The sequence below is a fragment of the Phocoena phocoena genome, chromosome 19 (assembly GCF_963924675.1).
Source record: "Phocoena phocoena chromosome 19, mPhoPho1.1, whole genome shotgun sequence".
Taxonomy (NCBI): Eukaryota; Metazoa; Chordata; class Mammalia; order Artiodactyla; family Phocoenidae; genus Phocoena; species Phocoena phocoena.
The window spans coordinates 57,627,706-57,651,061 of record NC_089237.1 but is presented as its reverse complement, the minus strand read 5'-3'; the positions used below and the strand labels follow the sequence as shown (position 1 = coordinate 57,651,061).

General features: G+C 44.8%; 1 protein-coding gene across 1 annotated transcript in view; it reads left to right on the top strand.

Moving 5' to 3' along the window:
* TTC19 (tetratricopeptide repeat domain 19) overlaps window positions 1-23,356 on the top strand; it is a 32,295-nt gene that overhangs the window by 1,905 nt on the left and 7,034 nt on the right. The window contains 11 exon segments of the mRNA XM_065898071.1: window positions 1,187-1,241; window positions 7,647-7,725; window positions 7,769-7,797; window positions 7,877-7,891; window positions 7,894-8,082; window positions 8,162-8,280; window positions 10,247-10,357; window positions 10,813-10,851; window positions 11,656-11,712; window positions 12,026-12,087; window positions 14,067-14,161. Coding sequence (XP_065754143.1) covers window positions 1,187-1,241; window positions 7,647-7,725; window positions 7,769-7,797; window positions 7,877-7,891; window positions 7,894-8,082; window positions 8,162-8,280; window positions 10,247-10,357; window positions 10,813-10,851; window positions 11,656-11,712; window positions 12,026-12,087; window positions 14,067-14,161 — 850 coding nt within the window.

Sequence of the window (23,356 nt, the reverse complement as noted above, 5' to 3'; positions counted from 1 at the left end):
TTACTTTATGGCTGCTCCAAGCCTCTTAGCATCCATCACAGTGGTGAACTGTATAATCTACTGTTCCCCGAGTTCGGCGCCTCTCTCGGGAAGAGGATTATACTTTCCTGCCCTATTAGATACAGGCTGACTGTTGACCTGCCTTAGCCAGTACAACGTGAGTAGCCAAGCAGAAACATTAAAAATGGGTGCATACTATGTCCTCTTCTCTTTCTGCTGTGAGATCCACAATGTTCCAGACGGGGGCTGCTCCATCGACTGGGACCCTGAGTGAAGACGTTTTGGAGCAGAGCTGCAGTTGACTCTTAATGGAGATGTATAGTGAGTGAGATATAAACTTTGTTTTGAAATTTGGGGGTCATTGTTACCACAGCCTAACTTATTTAGCACCTCCTGACTGACGCACCCCCCGTTCCTGGGTGGACCAAAGTTTATCAGAAAGCGACTCAGGTACATCAGTGTGACTTTAAGATAATTTCCACTACACCTGGACGAAGTGAGAGCATTAGAAGGTTGCCCTATGGAACGATAACTAGCAGGACCAAGAGGCAATGTCTGACTCAACTTTCATCATCTCACAGGACCTCTGAATTAAGCCAACTTCTTTCTATGTTACTATATACAATGAAACCACTGAGGTTAATTTGAGGGTGTCTATAAGATTTCTACAGCCTCATTTAATTCAGAGTCCCAGCTGACAGCCACAATTCTAAGAAGTTAGCATTGTTATGACGAATAAAGCAACATGATATAATACAGAATGTGAAGGATGAAAATTAAACAACTCACAGTGATCCTGGGAGGAACAAAAAAGTCAACAATAACTGAAATATTTCAGAGTTTAAGATTTTAACTAACAATGAGATCCCAGAACTAGAGGGCAGTTGGGACTCTGCTTGTGCAGGTCAGGGGTTCTGCTGATGTTGGAACTAGGACAAAAAATCCGAAACTAAAAGACATGGGAAAACTCCGAGGCCCTCCCCGTTGAGGGTATTTTAGCTACATAAAAACCAAAAATAAATACTCTAGAAAGAAGACGGAAACACTTCCTCAGGTACAAACAGTATCACTTAAGAGTGCCGATTCACCACGAGAAAATTCTCATCAGCAGCCTCTTTTAAGTAAATACAACCCAGAGTCTTAACTGCAGCCTTCAGCACGGATCACCCCGGCTTACTTCATGCAGAAATGCAGGAGGACGTGCCAGGTTGGCCGCACCATCCTGCAGTGTGGAACCACAAGTAAGTTCACCAGGCAAAGCCACCCATGTACCCAAGAGGCTCTGCCCAGTCACTCACTCACTAAGAATGAGTCAACACGGCCTTAACTCTGAGGTCATCATAAATAAACCAGAATCCAAACACTGAAAAATCCCTCCTTCCTGGTCTTCAGCAAGGCCTGGATTAAATACAAGAGCTGACAGCTTCGTTTTCACTCCTTCCAAGCCAGACACAAAATTCTGGAGACCACTGCTGATGTTTAATTTCATTCACAAGATTCCCTTCGCTCAATCCCAGCGGCAGGTACCACTGTCTGATGTAGCTAAGCTGGGGGTGGGGAGTGTGGCCCACTGCTGACGTACAGACAGGCAGTGCAGGATGGCCTTTACACATCCCCGCTGCCGGAGGTGACTGTTAATGTTCTGCACCTCAGTTTTCGGCACAATGAATCTCTTTCCGGGCTTTTGGTGAGAATTATCAATACATGAAAGTAATTCGGAGCCTGATGAGAGTCTGATCTGTTACTTTACAAATCTACCTACCTTCAGCTCCAGTGGGCAAAACTAAGGTCCAAGTCAACTGCCTGAATCCAGCAGTTTGGCCTTCGTGAACACTTCTTGACAACAGTTTTGACAGATCATTTCTATAAGATGAATCTGGACATGTGGAAGGACCTCAAAGTACATTTTGGTTTTTGCTTGTAAGCAAGAGATAATGTAACAAGGTGATGGAGTCAGCGCTTTTTGGTGGGTGGGTGGGTGGGAAAGTACCTCTAGTATTAAACGACAGGAAGGCAGAAGTTGACTGTACTCCATTAGACCTGAGAAGAGAGCCTCTCTGCGTCATTGCTGGTTCTACACATCGCTACCAGGTAGAGCTAACAGGTCATGTTTATCTTATTTTAACTACTCATACTCTCATTTTACCAAGTTGGGTCAAAGGCTTTTCAAAAGCCCAGGAGATACTCAGAGCTGGTCACCAGCTTTCAGAGAGGTTCATGAAAACATTTTGTCCTACGGGGATTCTGTTGAGATAATCCCCACCTCTAGGTCTCTACCTGGTAAACACGCCTCCCACTGGGCGATGAGATTAAGGTGACGGACTGGCGATCAACGAGGTCCAAGGCCTGGACGGCTGATGAGCCAAAGACAAACTTCAGCCTGGGGAGCAGAGAAGCTTCAGGTTAGACGGCTGGACTCAAGCCACCTCTGCGACTTGACCCAGAGGATCACCACTGGCAGTTTTTAAAAATTCAGTTCATTTTAATTTGGAAAAAAAAAAAAAGGTGACAATACAGCAAAACCCCATGTAATCGACCCCCCCAGAATAAATGTTAACATGACCCCATGTAATCAACCCCCCAGAATAAATGTTGACATGTTGTTTGGATAAAGAAGCCCTCTTTATACTTCAGTCTTTCCTGTTCGTCCCAACTTCCTTCATCCCCGAGGTAACCGCATGCATTTGATGGTTTCCTTCCTATTAATGTTTTTATATTTTATAATACATAGTACATATTTGTGTGTGCATACACATATATACACACATACATATATACATATGGTATCATTTTATAAGTTTTAAAACATAAAAGGTATATGGTAGGCTTTTTTGGCAACTTTTTTCCCCACTCAGTGTACTTTTGAGAATGATGCATGTATATATTTGTGTGTATATATATATATTTTTTTTTAACTTTTGAATAATACTTTATTGTATGTACATAATACATTTTATGTTTTAAGTACTCTATTTTTTTTAAGTACTCTATTGATGGACATTCTGAATGTTTCCATTTGACACAATTACAAATAATACTCAGTTATCCCCATACATGCCCCTTGGTGCACATATATGAGAGTCCTTCCTGGTTATGTAAGTGAAAGCGGAACTGCTGGGTCTCAGGATATGTGCAGTTTTCAGTTTTAATGGGCGCTGCCAACAGCTTCCCACCGCGGAAACAGTGCTCCCCCTAGCGCCGTGTGAGAGTTCTACTTCCTTCTCACCCTCACCAACACCTGTATTATCAGGCCTTTTCACGTTTGACCATCTGATGGGTGTTAAATTTGTTCTTTATGGATCAGTAATAAAGGCTATCCAGCTGTTAAATGATGTACCAGGAAAATGTGATATGTGGGAAAATTCTTACAATATGTTAGGTGAGAAAGGTCGGGCACCGTATTTTATATCTAGAAACTCTCCATCATGTTAAAAATTTTTTTCTTAAGAAAATCTACAATTACCTCAAAATAAAACATTACATTGAAAAAAAAAGGCGATAAACCAAATTGTAACAGTGATTATCACTGGCTTGTATGATTATTCATGCTTTTGATGTTTTATTTTCCAAGGACTTTATTTATTTATTTATTTAAAGTATGGGTTATTTTTATAAACTGGAAGATAAAATGGCTGGGTTGAACTAAAACTAAAAAGTTAATGTTTTAAAGAACCCATATGATTTGACACAAAATAAGAAGACAGCACTACTAAGGCTTTAAAATTAAAACGTTCAACTTCTTCATTTTCTAACAAAGTAGTCTGTTACTAGAACAAACTGTTAGAATGGGAAAAGTGTTTAAAATTAAACATAGGATGATTGTCTATGGGCAAAGAAAACTAAAGACATAAAATCTGGTAACAACTTTATCAATCAGAGATAATTCCAATTAACTTTAAAAATGGATCTAATAAGAATTTTTTTAACCTGCCTTGTCTACTTTATAACATATTGTGAATATCTCAATGCACTTTTAACCACTTTTAATGGTTATAAAGAATTCCATTGTAAAGATCAATTACTTTTATTTTCCCCAAACTCTATTTTTTGGATAATTAGAGTTTATTAAATTTAATTTGAATAGATTGTTTCAAGGTGTTTTTTCTTTTTGCTACCATAAACAATAGTGGATGAATGTGCTCACTGTAAAGTCTTTAAACATCCATGATTAATTCCCTGAGATACAGTCTTATAAGTGGAATTTCTGGGTCAAAGAATATGTATATTTTAAAGCTCCTGTTCCCAGTTGCCAGTTTACCTTCCAAGTTACACTCCTACCATCAGGATATCAGTTATCCTCTTCTCCATGTTCTTGCCAACATCTGGAAGATTCTTTTTTTTTTTGCAGTGTGCGGGCCTCTCACGTTGCGGAGCACAGGCTCCGGACGCGCAGGCTCAGCGGCCATGGCTCACAGGCCCAGCCGCTCCACGGCATGTGGGATCTTCCCGGACCAGGGCACGAACCTGTGTCCCCTAGCATCGCAGGCGGACTCTCAACCACTGTGCCACCAGGGAAGCCCTGGAAGATTCTTACCAACATCTTTTCTGTGATACCCAGGTTTTATAGATGGGAAGTTATCTAATTATTTTAATTTGTATTTTTATGATCACTAGTAAAATTTAGCTTTTTGTCAAAGCTTTTGGTAACTTGAATTCTTTTATTATTTGCCTATTTTCTTTGTTTTAAATGTAGTAATTTTTTTAATAATGTAAAATCTTTGTAAAAAATGTAAGAAATAGAGAAAAAGTTAAAGCCCTTTTCTAAATTGTACCTCCTTCCTCCCCCCTAAGATAATCTCTGGTGTAAGTTGGTGTATATCCTTCAGGAGTTTTTAAATATAAATGTTTATATGCAGTTAAATGTTTAGTTATTCCTAGGTAGCTTTCACTTTTTTCTTGCTATTAGGAATGTAATTAATGTTTGAACTTTGTGTATGAAGGAGAATAATTATTAGTTTCTGTATTTAAAAAAAAAACTTTATTCTCTTGGTGTTTAAAAAGTAGTCATGTCCCCTACAAATAATGACAATTGTCTCTCTTTGCAAATAGGCATACGGCTGGCTCTTGAACAATATGGGGATTAGGGGCACTGACCCTGAGCAGCTGAAAATCTGCGTATAACTTTAAGCTGCTCTCCATATCTATGGTTTAACCAGCCTCACATGGTATAGCACTGCAGTATGTATTTACTGAAAAAATCACTATGTGTGGACAGACATAGTTCAAACTTGCGTTGTTCAAGGATCAAGTGTACTTCTCATTTTTTCATGTGTTCGTGTAATAGCTACAACTTTTAGAGCAATGTTAAAGTGGCAATTAGGACAATAAGGGAATGCCTTGTACTGTCAGATACAGTGTTGGTTATTCACTTGAGACAGATTTTTAATCATGTAAAGAAAATATTGTTCCTAGTTTAGTAAGAATATTTTTTAAAAATCAAGAGTTGATGCTGAAAGAATTTGGCCTTTAAAAAACACATTAATGATTTAAAAAAAACCCCAAATACAGCAGGATATGTACTTACGATAACAGATGCTCATCAGGAACTGTAAAACAGGAATGGAAAGAAGGTTAATTGTGTCAAACCAGTGACCATAGACAAAAACATCTTAAAGAGACTATAAACAGGGGCTTCCCTGGTGGCGCAGTGGTTGAGTCTGCCTGCCAATGCAGGGGACACGGGTTTGAGCCCTGGTCCAGGAAGATCCCACGTGCCGCGGAGCAACTAAGCCCGTGCGTCACAACTACTGAGCCTGTGCTCTAAAGCCTGCGAGCCACAACGAGTGAAGCCCGTGCACCGCAACAAAGACCCCATGCAGCCAAGATAATTTTATCAAAAAAAAGAGAAAAGACTATAGCCAAGAAGACTTTTGTGTAAGATGGTGAACTGAACATAGGCATCAAATTTTACTCCTTCCCAATATTCTGCTAAACAATGATAAAAGGATTTTTTTAAAAAAAGCATAAACTCCCCAGGATGAGGACAGGGAGAAACACAGCTGGAAAATAATTTACAAGACCTGAGAACACTGAATCCTAAGTGAGCAATGGGAGAGCCGAGTGTAAATCAGAGCCTGATTTACCCTTCAGAATCTAGTACCCCCTCCTGCTAAAACAAACCTCAGAAACTGGTGGCACCAGATGGCTCTGGAGTGGGAAGGAAGCAGGGGGGCTAAAATAAGACTCTTTGAAAGAAAGTTTAAGAAGCTAGAGGGTAGCAGAATAATGCTTTCAGATGTCGGAAGAAATGGTATTTCCAACATATAATTCAATACCTAGCCAAACTATCAATTAAGTGTGAGGATAGGAAAAGAACTTTTTCAGGCATGTAAAGCCTCAAAAAGTACATCTCGTGCTTTTCTTCAGGAAGGTACTAGAGTATGTGCTCTATAAAATAAGGTAGCAAACTGAGAAAAAGAAAATTGTAGGGTGAACTAAATATAAGGCTCAACTTAGGTAAAGGGAATTCCCCAGACAATAATGGTGAAGGGAGACCTCAGGAGACAGCCAGCCCATAGGAGAGCACACCTGAAGGCTCTAGGAGAGACTTCTGCAGGAACATGAAATTGATAAAGCATCTCATTCACCTGAACATCTTGAGTAGAGATTTAGAACACTGGTAAAAAAAGAGTTTGAGGTCGAATTAGGGATATGTAAAAAAGTAAACAAACACAAGTATGACAGTTCTGAGAGAAAGCAGAAAGTTACAGGAAAGGAAACGTAATCCTAGCTTCCTGCATGGCTCAGCTGTGACTCAATTTTACATCATCACAAGTGTAAACTCAGTATTGACCTAAAGAAATTATCGTTGAAGGGTGGGGGTCAGGAAGAGTGTATGACTAACTAGAACAAAGATTTTTAAATAGCAGAAAACGGTTCTGCTGAAAATAAACGTGAGTCAGTGGTAGTGGTCGCTCTGAGTCCTGAGCATCAGGGGCACCTGCAGGCCCCCTTCAAGACTCTCAGTGTATGGATTAATCCGTTCAGACAGAGCCCATCTCGGGCAACCACTGTTTGAGCTGACAACAGAGTGGCTTTCCCCCCACCCTTTCTGGGATCAGAACATGTTTGAATACCTGGCTGGCCTAATCTTTTAAGCACATATACTGCTTTAGTTTTAACTGAAATGAGAAAAGTTGGCTTCCTTTTCTCAATTCTTTAAAAACAGTAACTCAAGATAAATCCTTTTCAAGTGCGGTCCTTTTCAAACAAAAGCCATCCAAGTGAACCAGCAGGGGCAGTTCTGAGGTCTAATCTATTTATTCAATGACCATTCGGACGCCGGTTGCGCAGTTCTCATGCAGATGCACTTCGATCGGGACCCTCTCAATACCGGTGTGTGCTGCGAATGCCCAGGGATGCGGGAGCCTGGTCACAGAGCATCCTGTGCTGGTCAAAGGAAAACAGGTACAGCCACAGCGTCCAGAACCGCCCCCGCCCACCCCAAGTCGCTGCGTCTGCAGCCGGGTTTGCGGCCCTGAAATATTCGCTCGTTGAACAGGGTGTAGGAGAGGATTCGTTTAGAGCGAACACAGATTTTGAGAAGGAAGGGCTACTGACGAGGTCAACAGAAACCTCCCTCGTAGGGGCCAGCAGCCCCGCCCCGGTACCCCGGGTTTCCGCCCCCGTCGGCGCCGCCGCATAAGCCTCCAGCCCGTACTCGGCGCGCCGTCCCGCGCCGCCGCCGCCATCTCGCTCAGCAGCTCCTCCACCACTGCCGGCAGCGTGAGCGCCCGCGCCGCCACCGCCATGACCGGTCCCGCGATAGCCGGGGCGTGGCGGACGCGGTGACGTTGAGTGCGTTCCGACCAATCGGCGGGCGCTCGACGCCGGTGGCGGGACTTCCGGGGCGGGACTTCCGGGCCCTGGACTGCAGTCCGCAGAGGACGCGGACGGCCATGCACCGGATCCTGGGCGCGGGCCTGGCTCTACGTCTCCTGCGGGTGGCAGGGCGGCGGGGCCGGGGCTGCCCGGCGCGCCTGCTGCCGGGTCCGGCAGGAGGCCGAGCGCCCGCGGCGGACGTGCCGCCGTGCCGAGGGGTGCCGCGCGGCCTGGGCCCGGGCCTGCTGCCGCTGCTGGCAGGTGAGGGGCGCGGGCCCGCGGGATGGGCGGGCCGGGCGGGCCGGGCCGGGCGCGGTGACCTCAGCGCCCCTTCCCGCAGCGCTCGCCTGGTCCTCGAGGCCCGACCCGGCGGAGCAGGAGCGGGAGCGGCAGGGCTCGGGCGGGGCGGCGGCCGGGGACGCCGAGGCCGAGATCATCCAGCTGCTGAAGCGAGCCAAGGTGAGGGCCTGCAGTGACGGTGACACCGGTGGACGGAGGCCCGGCGTCTCCAGTGCGGGTGGAGGCGGCGCCGGGGGCAGCGGAGTTAGCCAGCGTTGGGGGTGAGAGCGCCGGCCGGGAGAACTGTGCACACGTGTGGCGTCCTGATGGTGCAACTTAATGCGGGCCGTGCGCGGTTTGGTCCTTCTCTCTCTCCCCCTCCCCGGGTTATCGCGTCTCTTCCATTGGGCTGACTGCCGCCACCTGGCCAACAACGTCCACACTGATGCCCGCAGACGGCGGGGTGTGCCGATGTGCCAGCTCCTCTTTGAGGCTTCACCTGCCCCAGACTAACCCCTGATCTTAAGTGGCCCCCCGGATACCTCCCTTCACCGTCTCTTGTTTACTGCTACCTACCTAGTTTTCCAACCTGGACGCTTCATAGTCATTTTTAAAACTTGTGGTCCCTAACTACCACCTCCTGATATACTTAGAGTCTAGCAACAGATCCTTTTTGGATTTTGCCACCAAATCCAAAATATTTCTCAACTCTGCCCCCTTTTCTCTGTTTCTCCTGCTGTCACCCAGGCCACGCTGCTGCAGCCTCCTAACTCCAAGTCTGGTCTGCCCTATTGGCCCCCTGCCACCCAGTCTTCATGCAGCAGCCAGAGTGATTTTTTTTTTTTTTTTTTTTTGCGGTACTTGGGCCTCTCAATGTTGTGGCCTCTCCCGTTGCGGAGCACAGGCTCCGGACGCGCAGGCTCAGCGGCCATGGCTCACGGGCCCAGTCGCTCCGCGGCATGTGGGATCCTCCCGGGCCGGGGCACGAACCCGTGTCCCCTGCATTGGCAGGAGGACTCTCAACCACTGCGCCACCAGGGAAGCCCCCAGAGTGATTTTTTAAATGTAAATCGGATCGTATCACTTCCTTGCCCATAAACCTTGAATGACTTCCCACAGCATTTGTGATAGAACCCAAGCTCCCTGCCGTGGCCTGAGACCCTACATGATCCACCCTACGTTGCCTGCCTATTTGGCAATTATCGTCGGGCTCACCATCCTCCCTTCACATCTGTTTCCTTTCGTTTTTTTTTTTTTTTTTTAAGAAGGAATTATTTATTTATTTATTTATTTATTTTTGACTGTGTTGGGTCTTCATTGCTGCGTGGGCTTTCTCTAGTTGCGGTGAGCGGGGGCTACTCTTCGTTGCGGTGCGTGGGCTTCTCATTGTGGTGGCTTCTCTTGTTGCGGAGCACGGACTCTAGGCACGCGGGCTTCAGTAGTTGTGGCACACGGACTTAGTTGCTCCGCGGCATGTGGGATCTTCCCGGAACAGGGCTCGAACCTGTGTCCCCTGCATTGGCAGGCGGATTCTTAACCACTGCGCCACCAGGGAAGCCCTTGACTGGTTTTTGAAGAACCATTTTCTTCAGCCTGTAGGGCCTTTGCTCGTTCCCTACTCTCTGTTTGGGTCGTTTTCCTCACAGTTCCTTATTTGGTTGACTCTTTCTCTTCCTTCTTACCTCAGTTTAAGTGTCACTTCCTTGGAAGGCTTCTCTGACTCCCATTGGGGGGGACCCCGTATTGTTCCTTTCTGTTGCTTTTCTTGCTAGCTTCTATCATTAGTTGTCATTAAGCTTACTTGTCCTACAAGGTCACTTCCAGCCTGCAGGAAGAGAGAAAGAGGATGTAGGGCCAGCAGCTTCCTTATAAGATTTGATAAAAGTTGCCTACATTCCTGCTGCCCGCATCTGTTGGCCAGAGTTTTGTCCTGTGGCCAAAGAGAGCTGCAGGGGAGGCTGAACTCCCTGTCACCATTGTAGACATGATGCCGGGCGCAGAGGAGTTCAGTCAGCAGGTGACGAATGAATGAATGACTTCCTCTGTGTGTTGGGATGTATGGCTGTGCCCACTTCCGTGTGGTGGCACAGGCACCTGCTTTCTTTATATGTCATTTTCTGTCATTTTCTTTGTTTTCTCCTTTCAGTTGTGCATCATGAAAGATGAGCCAGCAGAGGCAGAGCTAATTTTGCATGATGCTCTTCGTCTCGCCTATAAGAGCGATAACAAGAAGGCCATCACTTACACTTACGATTTGGTAACTCCTCTCGCCAGTCTGAGCCACTGATGCTGAAGGGTGGGTGCAGGAGAAGGGTGGTTAGGCGCCTGATTCATGTTCCTGACCTGCAGCAGGCCCTGAAGCTCTTTGCTTTTTGTTTTTACTAAGTTTGCTTTCGGTTTCAATTTTTATTACTCTTGGGGTGTCACAAGACGCCTCAATCCCAGACAAAAAAAGAAATGAATATCATTAATATTTGTTTCTTCAGTGAAGAGTGGATCTAGATTTGGTTTGTCGTCGTCAAAGTCTGTCCGCGTATTTGTTCTCACACCATTGCTGTACTTTGCCACTGGCAGATCAGTGACATGCTTTTCTCTCTGGACTATTTCTTTAGCTGGAGGGTGAAAGCAAAGGGGAGTCTTTAGCTTAAACGTTTTGAAGTAAGTAGGAATACAATGCTCTAAACTGAAAAACAACTTGTAATTAATTTTCAGATGGCCAACTTAGCGTTTATACGGGGTCAGCTTGAAAATGTAAGTAAATCACTTTGTAATGTCATGAATTTGTGAAGGGCTGGCCTGAAGGAACCTCTGTTAGAAAGGGGACAGGCTAAGCTGCTGTAACAAAGAGACCCCAAAATAGAGTGACTCAAATAAGAAGGAAGCATATTTCCCTTTAATGCATTAATCCAGAGGTAGCTAAACCCTGAAGATGGGTAGGTACCTCTGCTCCATGAAGTGGCCCAGAAGCCCAGGTTCCTTCTAAGATAGGTCCTCATCTGCGTAAGAGAGCTGGCTCACCTCCAGCCTACAGGAAGGAAGAAGGAGAGGATGGAGGGCAAGCAGCTTCCTTATAAAGTGTGATTTAGAGATTGTTCACATGTGTTCTGCATGCATCTCTTGGCCACAGCTTCATCATGTGACCACACCTAACTGCAAAGGAGGCTTGACCTGGTAAAAATTGAGGAGAGTCTAACTAAAGAGATGGAGAGGAGGGTGAATATTACGGGGTAGTTTCCAGTTTCTGCCACAGTGGGTTTGGAAGGGAAGTTAATTTCTGAAGTTAGTTTCTACTCATCACAGAATAGTTTTCAAGGTGCCCAGAGGATGTGCAGTCCTGGTATTTTAGTCTGTTTTCCCACCACAAGGTTACCTTTTTCTTTGTATATGTGAGTGTAAGTGTGTGAGTGTGTGTGAGTGTAAGTGTGTGAGTGTAAGTGTGTGTGTGTGTGTGTGCTGTGTTTTCCAAGGAATGGTACATAAGACTAGTGCTTAGAATCCAGGGTCATCTGGATAGGGGACCCAAATAAAACAAAAATCTTTTCCTTGTGCTTTTAGGCGGAAAAACTTTTTAAAGCAACAATGAGTTACCTGCTTGGAGGGGGCATGCAACAGGTAAGGACGTGACGTAGGATTGCTCCCTAGCTGAAGCAGTTTTCAAAAGTCTTACTTCCTGTAAACTCCATCCAGCCCCCACGTGTGCTTTGGCCAAAGAGTTGGAATTCTTTTTCCCTAAGACTGGTATAAAATGTGCCAGTCTTTCCTTCATGCAAGAGCATGGTATCTGAGGAATTCACAGTTGCCTGATTCCTCCAAAAGTCTAAAGACTATGGCTTTCAGGTCAGAGTCAGTCTAGAAGTTGATCTGAAATACCCCTTGAGGAAATTTTACTTGTTACGAATTTCCTTCATTTTTCTTTTCCCAACAGGAAGACAATGCAATAATAGAAATCTCTCTAAAGCTGGCCACTATTTACGCTGCTCAGAATAGGTAAGTATAGTCAGAATCTAGGCGTGGAGGCAGCCAAGGAGTAGGGCTGTGGGCAAAACGTTGGCCCTGGGATGTTGCATACTTTTCATTTACCTGCTAATCACCTGGGTCTCCAGAGCTTAGGTGTCACACTCATAGTGCTCCGTCCCTCATCCTTGAAATCTTGAGTCTTTTCTGGGCTTGCCCCTGCTGTCTCCATTAGCCGGCTGAGCGGGACATGCGGCCCTCGTACCTTTGGCTGCACCGTGACAAATCTAGGCAAGTTTTCTGTTCCTACTTGAACTGGGAAGGGAAGTTGTACTTAGAACCTTAGCTTAGCTTTTCCTAGGAGAGGAGGGGGCACTGTAAAGGCTGCTGGGGATAATGTATTTTGCTGGTTTAGGGCTCAGCAAACCAGGAAGTCAGGTATAAAGTTAAATGATGAGAGAGTTGCTGTGGGAATGTCTTAGTGGCTAGCTCACGGGGCAGCTTTTAAAGCCCATAGAGATGATCTGGTAGCTAGGTTTTAGGAAGCAATACCCAGGAGTGCAGGAGAGACCTGCAGGTGGGACCAGAAAGCAGTGCTGAGTTAAAAGTGTTAGATGAGCCTGAGTTGTTACAAAGAAGGAGGAGTCTGCGGGTACGCAGGAGAGGCTTTAGGGGACAATCCGGGTGTGTGCCGCGGATGAGAGAGGCCTGGTACCTTCCTTCTCTAGGTGGGGTTCAAAGAAGAAACCCTAGGATGTAAGCAAAGAGCTCCTCTAGAGAGTTATATTTTGGGGTAAATTTAAGGAAAGACCTGAGTAAGCCTGGCTTTTCCTTTGCTTTATCGTTGCTGCAGAAGTTGGGTACCAGAAGTTTGGAATTGCTCTAGTCAGCAGCTCCTTCATTCTCAGCGGGACCCGGTCTGTCTCCTGGCATTTGGTTGGGCAACAGGACTAGCTACGGGTGGGGCGTGAGCTCCCAGGGCAAGAAGCAGCCCAGAGATAGTGACGGCGGAGGGTAAGGCACGCCCGTGGCCTCCTACGAGGTGAAAGCTGCGTAGTCCCCACTAGTAGTTCGCCTGCAAGTTACTCAGAAGTGTTTTTTCATTTTGATTTGTTAAGAAACGCAGGAGAGCAGGACCAGGCCCTGAGGCTGAGAAAGGCTGATACAAGTTGGGAGGGGTCGTTGGTAGACATTTTGCTGTGACTCAGGAGGCCTTGTGGGCAGCCTCCCCCGTTCCGTGCCCTGATCGGATAGGGTCCCTCCTGCCAAGGTTTGGTTCTTCTGAGAACAGCAGAACAGTGGGGTCATCTGGCAAAGCACGAGAGGAGAAGAGGTGAGCTTGGTAGTGCCACCTGTGGTGAGAAGCTAGGAGCCAAAATGGAAGAGCAGAAACCAGGGCTGAGCTTGTGGATGGAGACGGAGTTCATGTCGTGTTTCTGTGCATCTCTGTAGAAACCAGCAGATGACCCTTGTTCTGTCCAGAGTCAGTCTCCCTGCTGCCTGGGTGTCCTCTCCAGTTGACTGAGGTCCTGAGAGTGGGGCTGAATGCCTTCTAGTGCCCTAGCTAGGAGTTCCCTTTCTGTAAAAGAAACTTGCATCAAAGACCTGCAGCTTGGGAGAAGTGTAGAGCTAACAGACCTCCAGAAACTGAGCGAGGTCAGCAGTTAGAATCCTCACTGCCGGGGCCCTTGCCTCCGTTGGTAGTGTATCACTTTGAGCAAGGGTAAGGCTCTCTCACGTGGAGGAGCTGACCCCTCTGAACTGTGTTAGTGGGAGGTGAGGGAACGGCTGGTCATGTCGGTTATTGAAACTCTGTCTTAAGTTAACGTTAATTAGGTGACCAAAAAAAACCCAAACTCTTGAGAAAGGGCAGATTGACACCTCTTAGAGACTTTAAACAAAATTCCCTCTTCCCGTCTTACACTCGACAATGTAAACCTGAGCTGGAGAGGTGAGGACAGAAGAGCACTTTGTGAAAGGTGTACAGCTGATTGACGCTCTTTGCTTTACAGACAGGAACTGGCTCTTGCTGGTTATGAATTCTGCATTTCAACTCTAGAGGAAAAAATTGAAAGAGAAAAGGAATTATCAGAAGACACTTTGTCAGGTAGGGAAACCTGACTATTTTTGGACAGTTGCCTTTTTTGCCACAAAGGGCTTCACTCTTCAGCTGTGGTAAAGGAAGCAGAAAGGTATCTGAATTGGGGGGAGAGTTACTCATTTTGGAGGCTGTTTTCTAAGGTCTCAGAGGGTTTGGAATTAGATATTTTCTTTAAATGACTTGACCACTGGTGGTGGTTGTTTTTTTATTAACCCCGTGGTAACATCTTCATAATATATCTGTTGATCTTTATTATATATCATCTCTGGAAAATTGGGGAGCAGAAAGGGAAGTTTTTTCTCTTGTCTCTTGGTTCAGCTACCAGTCACAATCTAATTAAGTACCTTTGGTCCCCAGTGTCCACCAGCTATGAGAAAGGAAGTGAAGCTCATGTTTTGTCTGTCTGTCCTCATCGCGGAGGGAAGAGCATGAAGAGTCATGCTGGGAACAGAATGGGGTGGGCGGGACACTGACTCTCAGCCATTCGGGTTCCTCCCTCCCTCTCTCCCTCTCTGCCTCCCTCCCTCTCTCCCTCTCTGCCTCCCTCCCTCCCTCCCTCCCTCCCTCCCTCCCTTCCTTTGTATCGTTGATTTACAACGTTGTGTTAATTTCTGCTGTACAGCAGAGTGACTCAGTTTTACACATATAGACATTCTTTTTTAATATTCTTTTCCATTATGGTTTATCCCAGGAGATTGGGTATAGTTTGCTGTGCTATACAGTAGGACCTTGTTGTTTATCCATCTAAATGTAATAGTTTGCATCTGCCAGCCCCACACTCCCAGTCCGTCCCTCCCCCCAGCCCCCTCTCCTTGGCAACCAGGAGTCTGTTTCTATTTCACAGATGAGTTCATTTGTGTCAGATTTTAGATCCCACATATAAGTGGTATCATATGATATTTGTCTTTCTCTGTCTGACTGACTTCATTTAGTATGATAATCTCTAGGTCCATTCATGTTGCTGCAAATGGCGTTATTTCATTCTTTTTTATGGGTGAGTAGTATTCCATTGTGTATATCTACCACATCTCCTTTATCCATTCATCTGTCAATGGACATTTAGGTTGTTTCCATGTCTTGGCTATTGTAAATAGTGCTTTGAACAGAGGGGTGCGTGTGTCTTTTTGAATTATAGTTTTGTCTGCATATATGCCCAGGAGTGGGATTGCTGGATCATATGGCAGCTCTGTTTTTAGTTTTCTGAGGAACCTCCGTACTGTTCTGCACAATGGCTGCACCAACTTACATTCCCACCAACAGTGTAGGAGGGTTCCCTTTTCCCACACCCTCTCCAGCATTTATCTGTAGACTTTTTAATGATGGCCGTTCTGACTGGTGTGAGGTGGTAGGTACCTCATTGTAGTTTTGATGTGCATTTCTCTAATGATGTTGAGCATCTTTTCATATGCATTCGGGTTTCTTAATGTGGGTTGAAGTATTGGGAATTTTCAGATTTGACATTCATTCAGTAGCTCTGATTTCACACTTTTTCTTTGCCTGGAGCTAGCATGATGCTAGAGATACAGCGGCCAACTCTGTTGTCCCTAAAGCAGTACATATGGCTTCAAAGAGTTTTCTGTAGTCACGGGTCTTCCAGTTCTCCCTTGAACATAACTCAGTTTTCCTCCTTCATACTCCACTGAAGCCCCCTTATTAAGGTCACCAGTTCTCAATCCTTATCTTACCAGCTCTACTTAACTAGCAGCTCAACCCAGGTGGTCACTGTCTCCTACTGGAAACCCTTCATTCGCTTGGTTCTGGGACACCTCACCGGTCCCTTGCCCTCCGTGGGTCACCTGTAAAGGTAGCGGGCCTCAGGGCTGTCTTCAGCCCACTTCCCTTTTCTCTCTGCCCTCACACCCTAGGAGACAGCAGTTAGTCCCATACCTTTAAGTACCAGTTTTACATCTTCAGCCCCAGCCTGTACGTGAGCTGCAGACTCATGGGTTAGATGGTCTACCTGATACCCTGACCTGAATGCTTAATGGTCACCTCACGCTTAACGTGTTTGAAATGGGTCTCTCTCTTTTTTTTCCTGCGTTGATTTAACTTTTTTATTGTTGACATATAGTTAATGTCTAATATTATGTTACAGGCGTACATATAGTGATTCACAGTTTTCAAAGGTTATACTCCATTTGTAGTTATTATAAAATATTTGCTATATGTTCCCCATGTTGTACAGTTGTACAGTGTATCCTTGTGGCTTATTTTGTGCCGAATAGTTTGTACCTCTCACTCCCTACCCCTGTAGTGCCCCTCCCTGCCGGAATGGGTCACTTGGTTTCTACCCCTCACAAACTGGTTTCTCACGAGGCAGCCTGTTTTGTAAATGGCACCACCATTCACCCGGTGCTTTGGCCAAGAACCTAAGCATCATCTGTGATTTCTTCCTCATTCCCTATGTGTAATTCACCGGCAAGTTGTACTGAATCAGCCATCAAAATGCATCCACATCACAGCCGTCTCAGCCTCTTGCCCTACCGCTCTGGTCCAGGCTGTCATTGCTTCTTGCCTGGACTCCTGTAATCATCTCCCCACAGCTTGTCGTGCTTCCCTTCATTCCCTCAGAGGATTTACTGCCCCCCCCACCCCCCCCCCCCCACCTGTTTGACACCATCCTTCCACCTTCGCCACCCGGCTCTTTTCTCGCTGTCGTACGTTCCCAGCTCAGTGCCGCCTCGGGGCCCCGTGCCTGCTCTTGTCTCCATGGCCAGTGGCCTTCACCCAGGCCTCTGCTCAGGAGGCCAGCCTGCCAGCCAGTCTTCCCACCTGTGCGCATTCTGAACCTCTCTCCTCCTCTGCTTTGTCACCCTGGGAAGTAGGTGTGTGTGTGTTGTGTGCTTGTATCGCTACTAAAGTTCATTTTTGTTCAAGCGTTTTTAGTGTCTGTCTTCCCTATCAAAGAGGGAAAGAGCCTTCATCTGTTTTGTTCACTGCTAAATCCCTAGGACCTAGAGTAGTGCCTGCTACATAATAGAGGCTCAGTAATAATTGCTGAGCGAAAGGGCAAAAGGCCCAGCAAACACTGACAAATGTCAGTGCAGTATGGAAGTGCTTTGAAGAAATTCACAAAAGATGTAAAAACAAGTTCTAGCTGTCAAATAAGTCGCTTTTGAACTATCCACATCCTTGCTATGTTTCATTTATACATTGACTGTAGACAGTTGCTTTAGAGTATAAGCAGTCTTTTCTGACTCCAAAAGCAATACAAGGGTGTTGAAGAAAATTTCAGACAACATTAAGAAGAAAATAAAGATCACTTATAATTGTATTAAGAACTCCTGCTTAGGGCTTCCCTGGTGGCGCAGTGGTTGAGAGTCCGCCTGCCGATGCAGGGGACACAGGTTCGCGCCCCGGTCTGGGAAGATCCCACATGCCGCAGAGCGGCTGGGCCAGTGAACCATGGCCGCTGAGCCTGCGCATCCGGAGCCTGGGCTCCGCAACGGGAGAGGCCGCAACAGTGAGAGGCCCGCGTACCGCAAAAAAAAAAAAAAGAATTCCTGTATTTTGGTGTATGTCTTTCTAGGCTTGTTTTCCTCTAGCTATTTACATTTTAATAAGCAAATGAGGAGTCACACTGTACATGACTTCTTTGTAACCTGATTTTTAAAAAATTGGCTCTCTTTTTTTTAAATAAATTTATTTATTTATTTTTGGCTGCATTGGGTCTTCGTTGCTGCACGTGGGCTTTCTCTAGTTGCGGCGAGCGGGGGCTACTCTTCGTTGTGGTGTGCAGGCTTCTCATTGCGGTGGCTTCTCTTGTTGCAGAGCACGGGCTCTAGGCACATGGGCTTCAGTAGCTGTGGCTCGCGGGCTCTAGAGTGCAGGCTCAGTAATTGTGGTGCACGGGCTTAGTTGCTCTGTGGCATGTGGGATCTTCCCGGACCAGGGCTCGAACCCGTGTCCCCTACATTGGCAGGCGGGTTCTTAACCACTGCACCACCGGGGAAGTCCCTGGTAACTGCTTTCTTAAAGATAGTAATCTATCATCATTATGTGCTTATGTTAATTAATATATACTTGGGTCCCTTTTAAGGTTTTCCATTCTGATTTATTCATCTGATGACTCATAACAGTATATGTTGTCTGAATTAGGTGATATCATTTGAGTTACATGGTGATGCTGGTCTCACACGTACTTCTTTTGCAAATTTTTTTCCCATTTGGTTTTCACTCAATTTCCATATGAATTTTAGATATTTTTCATGTGAATTTTAGATCTTTTTGTTCGCTCCCCAAAGTGCTTTGAGAATGAATTGTTAGATTTGTGTTATGTTTATAAATTAGTTTGGGGAGGTTGCCTTCGGAATAAGTTAGCATTTGACTACAAATAGCAAAAAATTTCAACTAAATTAAGTGTAGCCGTGAGGACACTGTTATGTCATGCGACTGGCGGTTTAGTGAAAGGGGGCGGGGCTTTATGGCTCACGGAGGTCCTGAGGGATGTGGTCTCCCCATCCATCCTCACTGACACTCTCAGTGTGCTGGCTTTCACTTCACACTTTCCTTGTGGTTGAAAAGTGACCGTCAGATCCCAGGAATCTCATCCAGAAATGACAGTGTCCACTTCTTGCATGTTTCTCTTAGAATCAAGGTAATTTTTCCTAGAAGTCCCCACCTAGATTATGCTTGCTTCCTGCTGGCCAGATTGGGTTACGTGGCATTTCTAACCCAGTCCTTGGCAAGAGAAGTGGCATTAGCATGATTGGCTAAAACTGATCAGGATCCATTCCTAACAGAGGTTTGGAACCCCGTCTGCTTGAATCACGTGAGGAAAGTGGCTGAGACCAGCGGCAGCTCTGCTCTCATCACGCCGCCGTCTTCCCATTCAGGGACGTGGTCTGCTTCTCCTTACAGACCTTTTCAGGTAGATCTGACAGCTGTTTTGTTACATTTGATTCTAAATGGACACCTTACTAAACTATTTGCTTTTGAGTTGATGTTCACACTATTTCCAGATACATAATTAGAGATTTGGGAGGTCATGATAATTGTCTTTTTTCAGATAGTTGTACTTCTGTGTCCCTGCTCCCTCCCCTTACTAAATGTAGTTCATTGGCCATAACCTCAGAACATTAAGTAATAGCGGTGCTGGACAACTTTGTCTTGTATCTGATTTGGTGCAAGACCGTGTGAGCAGATGTATTATTACGTGTGGAGCACGTCAGGCTCGCCGGTAACTGGTTAATTGCTCAGTGTGCTGCTGGGTAATAGTTGATGCTCACGTTTTATTTAGACTTCCACATTTATTTTGTTTTGTGAGATCCATAGTGTGTTTCTTGAGCTTCTTATCACAGGATTGTATTAATGTGATAAAATGAACTGGCATGCTTTCTGTGTTTTCTGGAATAGGTGTGGGGTATTACATGGAGTGATCTAGTCCTTGGAAGTTGTAGGATCTACGAAACCACATGGCTCAGATCTCCTTTAGAGTTGATTCTCTGGCAGCTTTTGTTCTTCTTTCTTCTGTTACTTATACATTTAAGTTTCTTCCATTTTCTTGAGTTGATTTCAGTACCTAGGACAGTGCCAAGACCACAGCTTAAATAAATACCTGTTGAGTAAGTGAATGGGTGGGTGAAAGAATTTTGGAGACCTGTATTTTCCTGGAAGAAACTTACTTAGGAATTCTATTTGTAAAGCATAACTTAACAATATGTTCAGGATCATATTCCTTTCCCAGTTTTTAATTTTGTGGATTTATTTCCTTTTTTTAAGAGAGATTTCCCCCTGATGCCTTTCTCCTCTCCTTGAGATGAGAGTTTCATTCATTTTCATAGTTTAAGTAAAACACTCCTGGAGAGTTGAAGTATTTCTGGTGGCATATTTGGTTTCAGCAGTGCCTGAAGTCTGGCACCTGGTTGGAATTCTGGCTTTTCCACTTAGAACAGCAGTGGGACTAGACAAGTTACTTGTCCCCTCCTCAGTTTCCTCATCCATACAATAAAAAAACAGAATGTGCCTTACAGTGTTGTTATGGGGATTACATGCTCTAGGATTGAGACTGGGACTCACTGAGGACTTTGAAGGAGTCTGCTGGAATGTGGAGCATATGCTAACCTAGTTTATTAAATGGTTTATCTCCTCTGTGTTTACCACTCTTAATTATGAAGGGCCTCCCTGACTCTTTATTCATAGTTTCTCCTGTTTTTTGTCAATTTTGTTGACCGTGTCAAAGAGCCACCTTTTGGTTTCATTTTCTCTAATTTTTTTGTTGTTTTCTACCTCCCTTATTTCCACTCTGATCTTTTGTGTCTCTCCTGCTTGCTGTGGGGTTTCTTTTGCTCTTTTTCTAGTTTCTTAGGTAGAAGATTAGGTTGTTGATTCAAGGTCTTTCCTAATGTAGGCATTTACAAGCTATACATTTCCCTCTACTGTGTTAGCTGCATCCCATAAATTTTGGTATGTTGTGTTTTTATTTTCATGTATCTCAAAATATTTTAAAAATTTTCCTGTGATTTCTTCTCTGATCTTTTGGATATTTTGGAGTGTGTTGATTAATTTCCATATATTTGTGAATTTCCAAAATTTCCTTCTGTTGTTGATCTTTAAGTTCATTCCATTATGGTCAAAGAACATGCTTTGTATGATTTCAGTCCTTTTACCGAGACTTGTTTCGTGGCCTCATCCGTGGCTTGTTCCGGGGATTGCTGCATATACATTTGAGAAGAGTATGTCCCTTAGCCGCTGGGAGACGTGCTCTGTAGACATCTGTCAGGTCTAGTTGGTTTACAGTGCCGTTCAGGTCTTCTGTTTCTGTCTAGTTCTAGACAGAACTTTTGTTTTTGTGAGTTTTTTCTTTATACATATTTCTATGCTGTTTAGAGCCCCAGATATATATATCTTCATTGTGAATTATCCTTTCATCAGAAAAGTGATTCTTTTTTTCCTACTTAAGGTATTTGTCACAAACTTTAGTTTTACATTGTTGACTGTATCTTACTCTTAAACTTTCTGAGTAATTTTGTTTTCAGTATGTGTTTTGTAGAAGGCTGTGTTTGGATTTTTTTTTAACCTAATCTGAGTATTGTTGTCTTGTGGTAGAGAATCTTAAAGCCTATTTAAAGTTAGAATTGAAAGTGATATTTGGTCTAATTTTTTATTAAAAGCTTTCCATTTTTGTTATTTCTTATATTTTCAAGTCCCTCTTTTTTTAAAAAATAAATTTATTTATTTATTTTTGGCCGCGTTTGGGTCTTCGTTGCTGTGCATGGGCTTTCTGTAGTTGCGGCGAGCGGGGGCTACTCTTTGTTGCGGTGCGCAGGCTTCTCATTGCAGTGGCTTCTCTTGTCACAGAGCATGGGCTCTAGGCGCGTGGGCTTCAGTAGTTGCAGCACACAGGCTCAGTAGTTGTGGCGGACGGGCTTAGTTGCTCCACGGCATGTGGGATCTTCCTGGACCAGGGCTCGAGCCCATGTCCTCTGCATTGGCAGGTGGATTCTTAACCACTGCACCACCAGGGGAGCCCTGCCTTCTTTTGTAAATAACCTGTTTTCTCCTGCCTGGTTACTCTGTAGGTGTCAGAAGCTCTTTAGCATAAGGTTAGGGGGTTGGTCTCTATGAATTTGCCTGGTCTGTGGTGACCCTTCATTTTAAGATCCAGTTCTCTTGAGCTTCTGCAGTGCACCTTTGATTATTGCTACCGTTCTTCCTTGCTGTGGTTTTTTATTCAGGAGTGTCGTTTACCTGTATGTTGGACTCTTTCTTCTGTGTTCTGTAGTATAAATTTACTCTCTCCTCTCAGGTTCTTGTCTGTATTTTGGGAATTTTTCCAGTGTGTATTCCATATTATTGACTTATTCAGAAAAGTCAGTTCTGTCCTTTTCTTCTTCTGGTGCGTTTTTTTTGTTTTGTTTTAAGATTTCAAGCAAAAATAAAGAGTGGAGACTTTAACAAACACCTGCACACGTTCCCCGTAGCTTTGTCACGTCTGAGTATTTTACCATATTTGCTTCAGGTGATGATTGGGGCGGGGAGGGGGGAGTTTAAACCCCTGTGTACTCCTGCTTGATGTAACTAGCAGGTAAACCATCTGTTTGCTTGGTTTTCGTCTTTATCATTCTTATGCCTGTTTATTACACTTGTATACATCAATAAACAATATGTTTATTGTTTTTAAACTTTTTTTTTTTTTTTTTTTTTTGCGGTACACGGGCCTCTCACTGTCACGGCCTCTCCCCTTGCGGAGCACAGGCTGCGGACGCGCAGGCTCAGCGGCTATGGCTCACGGGCCCAGCCGCTCCGCGGCATGTGGGATCTTCCCGGACCGGGGCACGAACCCGTGTCCCCTGCATCGGCAGGCGGACTCTCAACCACTGCGCCACCAGGGAGGGAAGCCCTGTTTGTTTTTAAACTTTTTATGAATGGCATCATACTGTACAATTGTTTCTGCAGTTTATTTTTCACTTATCATATTGCAGAGATTGATCCACATTGATACTTAAAGCATCAGGGTTTTTTGACATAAAGGCCCTGTTCGCTTGCCACGCTGTCTGTCTGTCCAGAAGGGATGACTTTCTTTACTTAGTCCCTGGGGTGGGGGTGGGGGGTGAGGTTGTGCTTTTTTTCCATCCTGGAAAGGAGGGATACAGCTAGGGGTGGCCCTGACACCCCATTGTGGGCATGTACTCACTTCTTCTGTTGATGGACATGTAGGTTCTACCTGTTTTGCTGTAGAAAATAATGCTTGGACCTGTGTCTCTGCACACTGCAGGATGTTCCCTAGGGGTACACCTTGGAGTGGAATTGCTGGGGTGCAAATACTAGACATTACCAAATCGCTGATCAGTGCTTTTACTGGTTTACATTTTCAGTGGCAGTGTGTTAGCATTCTTGTTGCTCTATATCTTTGTTATTATTGGACTTAAATTTTTGGATGATCTGGTGGATCTGATGGAGTGTCATTGTGGCTTCAGTGCATGTTTCTCTGATTACTAGTGAGATACAGAACATCTTTTCATGTACTTATTGGCCATTCAGATTTCCTGTTCTGAAAACTGTCTCTTTATCCCCTTTGCTTATTTTTCGGAAGGGTTGTCTTTTTCTGGATGATTTGTAAAGGGTTCTCAGCTTGATGTCTTTGAGCATCTTTTTTTGAGCATCTATTTTGTTGGTTACATTATCTCTCTGTGACCTTGTCTTTGCACTTTAGGGCATCTGACAGAGATTGATTAATTCTACTGAAGGTAATAGAATCTT